Genomic DNA, 7,089 nt, shown 5'->3' on the forward strand with positions numbered 1-7,089 from the left:
CGCGGCGCCGGATTGACCCAGGGTCAATCCTCACTGAAAGAGCAGCGGCCGGCAGCGGCCGTAAATGCAAGTGATTGAGCGCGAGCGCGGCGGGCCGCGCCACGCTCTTACATTGTCCGTGCTCTTACGGCCGCTGCCGGCCGCTGCTCTTTCAGTGGAGATTGACCCTTAAGGACACACAAGTTTACTTTACTAAAAAACAGCATCTGTAACACTTACAATACGTAATGTATGCAACATTACATTATATTCAGGTTACATAACAAAGATTTGACGTTAAATGAACAATTGCTATATTTTATCAGAAAAACGTAAAAACCGGTAAATTACCGGTTTCATATTATTTTTACCGGTAATTTAAAACTCGCAAAAATGGGCGATTTACCGGTAAAAACGAAACCGGTTAACCGGTATTGCATGCCCTAACTGCATCGACAAATGCTACGGCAACTCCAGCTGCCTCTAAGCCGACGCCTGGGCACAAAATCACCTGCTACGGTTGTCGCGAATCCAGTGTAGTCAGGAGTAAATGTCCAAAGTGCAACGGACTCGAGTTAAAACAGAAAAAGCAACGGTTACCATTGCTGATGGTTTGCGCTGCAGGCAGTCTGCCAAGTCGGCCACTATACCTGTAAAATTATGTGGTCGGGAGATCCCCACAAACTTTATCGTGTTGCCTGAATCACACGATAACCGAACACTCCTAGGAGTAGATTTTATTCAAGATGCGGGAATCGTACTCAACTTGCCGGAGCTGTTGTTCCATTTCTTGTATGTATGTGTAAAGACTAGTTAATAAACATTTGTTATTATTTTGGTATTGTGGGTTTCGTTTTATCTCTTAACACATATTCCCCGTTACATATTCTATTTTGAAGAATTGGGAAGTTTCTTCCCAGAAATAACACGTAGAAAGTGGTATAGGGAATTTTTGTCTGTCTCATGTAATTCTGACGTTCGTAAAGTGCTGTTTTTCAGCCTACTTTAAATAAAAGATTTTTATTTTCAATATTAAACGAGCATTGTGATCTTGGCAGATAAGTAAAATAAAAATGATTTCATTGTCTGTTTTAGTTTTTGTACAAATAACTAACAAATCCAATAAAGTGTAAAATTATAAATTATGTGTCATGTTATTGAAAACCTAGCTGTTACCCGTGGTTTCACGCGCTTCCCGAAGGAGCCACTTCTCGCTCCAGGATAAAAGTAGTATATACTATGTTTCTCTTCTGTTGCCTAAGGTATAAAACTGATAAGTTTCATCAAAATCTTATACCTAATGGATTTTAAATATTGGTACTAGCTTTTTATCTAGACAAATTGTATGACTTCTTATGACATAGGGTACAGTCAGAGCCTCATTAAAGTTAGTTCAATTAATTTTCTCATTGTGCATGAACACTGCAGCAACAATGGATACCTTGAATTCTTTGTTATTTTGGATATTTGTAAGTTATTTTGCCACTGTTTGATATATATATTTTTAAAATTGTTGCATGTATGTAGTATCAATCAATTACATGTATCCCACTTTGTCAATTTTTTTTGCCCAAACCTTATTGTACAGATGCCAGCACGTCAACCTCCTCAAATCTGACAAATTTTACCAATCGAACGTTAACCTTCCACTATTGTGATAAGGTCGAAAATCTCATCATCCCCCGAGCCTTTCTCCCAAACTATGTTGGGGTCGGATTCCAGTCTAACCGGATGTAGCTGAGTACCAGTGCTTTACAAGGAGCGACTGCCCTATCTGACCCCCTCAACCCAGTTACTCGATATAAGGTTGAAAATCTATTTAAGGAATTTGTCTCTACGAAAACTTGCTTATAAGAGGTCATACATACCATTAGTTTCTTACTAATTAGTACTTTATTTCAAACTTAAACAGTACCTACTTATTTTTCAGTGTACCATGGTCGTAATATTAGTGCACAACAGTTTCGTGTCCACAACAAACTTGCAAGACATCAAAAACGCCACAAAAGATCCAAATAACACAACAATTGAAAAATATTTAACCGAATTTACAAACCAGACCCTTATTGCAGTTCCTAATAAAACTACCGACAAAAACAGAATACACGACGAAGAATTACAAAGGCTTATAAACGACCCCAATTTATCTGATGAAATTCTAAAAGCAGAGAAAGATTCTATCGAAGCTGAAAATGAAAATCGTTACCTCAGAAAAGGAGGTTTGACAACTAGAAAAAGATCTCAAAAATCTGTAGGACCTACTGTAAATAGGGCGCGGGCAGCTGCAAGGGCAAGCGGCCACGAAAGAAGAATGAAAGAGATCATAACCCACATGAACAAGTATGTTACCTCAACATATTACTTATACAATGAAACAAAAAGAATCTCCGATACTGGAAAGGTGTTAGACGACCTAAGAATAATGGCAATAGATATACAACAAGCAAAATATGAGAGTTTGAAAGATAAAATACTGAAATGTGGATATGTTAAACCGGTTGAAAAAACCAACCCAATGCAGGGGTATAAAACTAATAATCTTGTCATTCATTTTGTAAAGGATCCCATTAATGATGGTGTTGTAAATTATTGTGGATTTTTTATTACCAACCTATTAACTTCTCCCTGTCTTGTTCCTAAGTCATTTGGGGTCGGCGCAACATGTATTTTTCTTCCATTCCTTTCTGCCAAACGTCATACTAACATCCACTCCCTTCTAATTCATGTCCTCTTTCAGGCAATCAATCCATCTTTTCCTCGGTCTACATCCTATTAACTGAACAATGGTAAAGGAGTGTGTCAGACACGTGTCGACCTGACATCATGTCATCTGCGTAGCCTTTTCCCAACTATGTTGATGTCGCCTGCCAGTCTAACTGGATGCAGCTGAGTACTAGTGTTTTATAAGGATTGACTGCCTATCTGATCTCCTCAACTCAGTTACCCGGACAACCCAATACCCCTTGGTAAGATTGATTTCAGTCTTTCTGGCTAAGTATCGAAAGTCTGTCGAATCCAACTAGGTATCTTTAGTTAGGGTCATATGTGGATACCTGGTACGGGATTGATTAATGAATTTAAAGCTGTTTTTTATTTATAATATAAAGTAATCGTGGAGATATTTTCTTCATTCTGGACACCACTTTGTAAAATTCCGTTCCTGGTTTCACTTTTGCTTTTATTGATCCCTGGAAAATTACACAATTCAGTTAATTATTATTTCAGTCTAGGATAGACTAAGGTACTTTCTTCATGAAACTAAATCATTCTCCATCTATCAGTAAACTGCATTTAAATCTGTTCAACAGTTCTTATGTTCACTTATTGTTAACAGACACAGTAAAAGAAGTAATAAAAATAAAGACTTACAAGAACTTTTTTCTCTGTGTTTTTCTCTGTACCCGACCGTAATGCAGACTTCGGAGCGATTTCTTCCTTCCATACTCCATCCCAGTAATCCTTAAAAAAACGTTCACTCATTGAGGCACTGAATAAGTGTGCATTACTTAAAATTCTACAACTTTGGTCAACATTGACAGGCCCACCGAGAAATCTTTTCACTGGCGGACAACCCAATTTACTGGTGACTTTGCACTTCTCTTCTTTTTATGTACCTATACTCGGCTACTCCCAAATGAACACCCGAGGGACTACATAGATCATAAAATCTAAAATTCACTGATCATCATCAACTCATCTAAATGTTTACCAACTTTTAATTCTGATTTTGGGTAAGTGCGCAGTTGGCTCGGTGGTGCATTGAATAGGTACTGTTCCGGACCCTCACATCGCGCCGGCCTTCACTTTCGCTCACCGACCATTAGTGTGCGCACATATCGGCAATACTCCTTTGTAAATATTACAGTCTTTATATCGAAAATAGAGGTTTTATTTAGTTGAGACCACCAGCAGCAAAACTGGAGCTTGACACCCCAACAGGCCTACCTACGTCAGAAGATAACGACTTACCCCAGATCTTAATATCTTTTTCTGATCGAGATCATTGTCCAAATCTTTATCAGGTCCCAACAAGGCCGACTCCTTTGCAACCACTAATACTAGTTCTGGGGGAGCCTGGGAAAATAAAAGAATTCGCAAAATTATAATCAGCGTACCTATCGCTATCCACTGCTGAACGTAGGTCTCCCCAACAAAACCACTAATTATTGTAAATGCAGCCATATAAAAACCTGAAGAATAAGATTCCCATAAGGACTACCGAAGATGTACAAACGGGGCTGGAATTGTCAGTTCAGGTAATGAATACCTATCCGTGCATCGGAGAGCACGTAAATGTCGGTCCTGCGCCTGATCTCTTTTCGGTGGTGTCGGATTGCCGTCCCATCGGGTTATGAGAGTGAAGGAATAGGGAGTGCACCTGTGTCTGCGCAAATGCTCGCGCACTATAATATGTCCTGCGCAGCTGGCTGATCTCCTTAAGTGAGAACCGCCGCCGAGGCCGAAATCGGGCGTGGACGCCATTATCATTACCTATACTTTCCGATGCTCATATCGTGATTTTGGAATTTAGTAGAACTACTAACGGATTAAATAATCATTCAATGCCCACCTTTTCGGGTACAAGATCTTCGTTATGTTCAGCAGCAGCGGCTTTGGATGGCTGTTGAAAATTATTTAATTTGGTGATTAATAAATAAGGGTCACAAGTTTACCGAACACAATCCATTATTTTGTACGAAGTATCTCGCACGGAGGAAAAAAATAGGTAACTGCAACTGCCGATCGCACATTCTGCGACTCCATTAAATCGGCCGCAGCTGCATTAGTTTGTATGTACATATTTATTTAGGTACATGAAACCTTTTTGGATCGAAGCGGCAGGTGCGATCGCCCTCATATATCGAACGATTTCATGCAGTCACTGCAAGTGCAGTCGCCAGTTGCAATAGGCAGCCAGTTTTTAAAACACACCTTGTACACTCGTTGAAATTATTTGGAAGATGATTAATCACTACCTACTACATAGTGAAAGTCGCCTTTTCTATCCCCGTGTCCCTTTGTACGTTTAAATCTTCAAAACTACGCAACCGATTTTTATGCGCTTTTTTTAAATATATAAAGTGATTAAAGAGGAAGGTTTGTACCTATGTATAATAAAATCCATGAAATAGTGGGGAAATACTGCTATCCCGTGCGAAGCCGGAGCGGGTTGCTAGGAGATAAGATATAAACTTACTCCCGTATACTGGTATTGTGGAACAAATCTTCTGCCGAGGTCGTTATAGGCATTGGATTGTTTAATATGTATGTTCTGACCAATAACATCATGGTTGTCGCCTGCTGCCATCTCGCTTGCATACCTTTGTACTGTATCCTGAGAAAACAAAGAATATTATGGCTAATGTTAAAGGTAGTTAGGTACGCTTTCTTTAGAAATTTACAAAATACTGTAAAAAAAACCGGCCAAGTGCGAGCCAGAATCGCGCACGAAGGGCAAAAATGAGCAAAAAAATCACGTTTGTTGTATGGAAGCCCCCAAAATGTTTCTCTTATTCTAGTTTTCAGTATTTGTTGTTGAGCAACGGAAATACATCATCTGTGAAAATTTCAGCGCTGTAACTATCACGGTTCATGACTCATGAACCGTGTAGTTCATGAATCATGAGATACAGCCGTCACCTGGGGCCCGATTCTCCTAAGTTAATAATGTCAAAATCGAATAGAAATCGAATCGCAATATGATCTCAATAGCAGTTTTAACCATATCGGGCATTCTGCTACTAATAAAAGACCAATCGTATTCGATTGACATTTGATTGGTGTGCGATTGGTCTGCTATTTTGGTGATTTTGGTCCATACGGTAGTTTGCTGTACAATCATTTTGCAATCGTAAATCATTTGCAGACAAAATGATTCATTATTGAATGACAGAAAAGGATAAAAACGTTTATTTCAAAGAAAAAATAGCGGAATGCCACATACGCTTCAATCGTAATCGAGTCGGGATCGGATCTCAGTCGAATCGAGTCGAACGTGAATCGTATGACGCTTATTTTATTTTATTTTATTTTATTTATTTGGGAAAAAAAACAGTGACACATTACATTTTGACATGATATAGGTAAATACAAGCAATTATGAACAAATGTGTTACCAACGACATTTTCCACAAAATACATTAAACAGGCTTATTTGCTAACAGTTATTAAAAAATATGAACCTAAAAGCTATACTATACTATACTTATAGATAAAAAATACTGGTTTTTATTGACTAACTGTCTTCTTTATAATATTTTTGAATTGACTGGCCGATAGACAAAACATATCAACATGCGGGAAGTACTTGTTGTAATTGCCAGTAAGTCGACGCAAAGGTGCGCGCAAACCTGCGTTACTTCGACAAGAGGTAACAGCAAAGGGTGGCCGCGTACGAACCTTACGGTGTACAGTCGTTCTAGGCACAATATAACAGATTTTGTTCCGAATATCGATACAATCATAAACATTATTACACAAATCATACAAAAATACAGTCTCTAGAAGAGTACGTCTCGACTTCAAGTCAAGCAATTCATACTTTCTACGTAATTGATCGTATGACACTGTTGTGTGAAAACAACGATAATGCATGGCTTTTATAAATTTTTTTTGGACGTTTTCTATAAGTTCTGAATATTTATTGTAAAAGGGATTCCACACCGGCACTGCATACTCTAGTTGAGATCTTATTAAACACTGATACAAGTATAAATAAGTGGAGGGTCGAACAAACTCCTTCGCAGATCTCATCACGAAGCCGTACATACGAAATGCGTTATTAACAATTTTATTAATGTGGGAATCTAGGTGAAGTCTATCGTCAAGCAGGATCCCGAGATCACGAACAAGTGACATCCTCGATAATATGCTGTTGTCCAAAGAGTACGTGTATTCAATAGCATTCTTATTTTTCGTAAAACTAATACAACAGCATTTAGGTACACTCAATTGTAGTTTGTTACGCCTGCAATATTCACTAAAGCGATCCAAATCGTCCTGTAATAATTTACTGTCTTCGAGTTTTGTAATGGGTCTATAAATTTTTAGATCATCGGCATACAGCAGGATTTTGGAATTTATAAAACAAGTGCTGATATCATTTATAAA

The 7,089-nt window shown here is 38.4% G+C and overlaps 1 protein-coding gene across 1 annotated transcript; it reads right to left on the reverse strand.

Annotated features, from left to right (window-relative positions):
- Positions 1-3,038: 3,038 nt before the first annotated feature.
- On the reverse strand, positions 3,039-5,303 carry LOC124642999. The gene is made up of 5 exons (XM_047181832.1): positions 5,177-5,303; positions 4,550-4,600; positions 3,949-4,053; positions 3,349-3,438; positions 3,039-3,167 (listed from the first exon to the last, which is right to left on the reverse strand). The coding sequence occupies exons 1-5, from the start codon at positions 5,285-5,287 to the stop codon at positions 3,057-3,059; spliced, it is 468 nt and encodes a 155-aa protein (XP_047037788.1). The 5' UTR covers positions 5,288-5,303; the 3' UTR covers positions 3,039-3,056.
- Between the last annotated feature and the right edge of the window lie 1,786 nt (positions 5,304-7,089).

This window comes from Helicoverpa zea, chromosome 26, assembly GCF_022581195.2.
Source record: "Helicoverpa zea isolate HzStark_Cry1AcR chromosome 26, ilHelZeax1.1, whole genome shotgun sequence".
NCBI classification, from domain to species: Eukaryota; Metazoa; Arthropoda; class Insecta; order Lepidoptera; family Noctuidae; genus Helicoverpa; species Helicoverpa zea.

What these genes read in the sequence shown, in the direction of transcription:
- LOC124642999 (XM_047181832.1), bottom strand. Translation starts at nt 5,287, where the DNA reads ATGGCAGCAGGCGACAACCATGATGTTATTGGTCAGAACATACATATT. An exon ending in AAAAGATATTAAGATCTGGG is followed by an intron (nt 3,439 to 3,948) that starts GTAAGTCGTTAT and finishes CGTTTTTTTAAG; the next exon opens with GATTACTGGGATGGAGTATG. An exon ending in ACACAGAGAAAAAAGTTCTT is followed by an intron (nt 3,168 to 3,348) that starts GTAAGTCTTTAT and finishes GTAATTTTCCAG; the next exon opens with GGATCAATAAAAGCAAAAGT.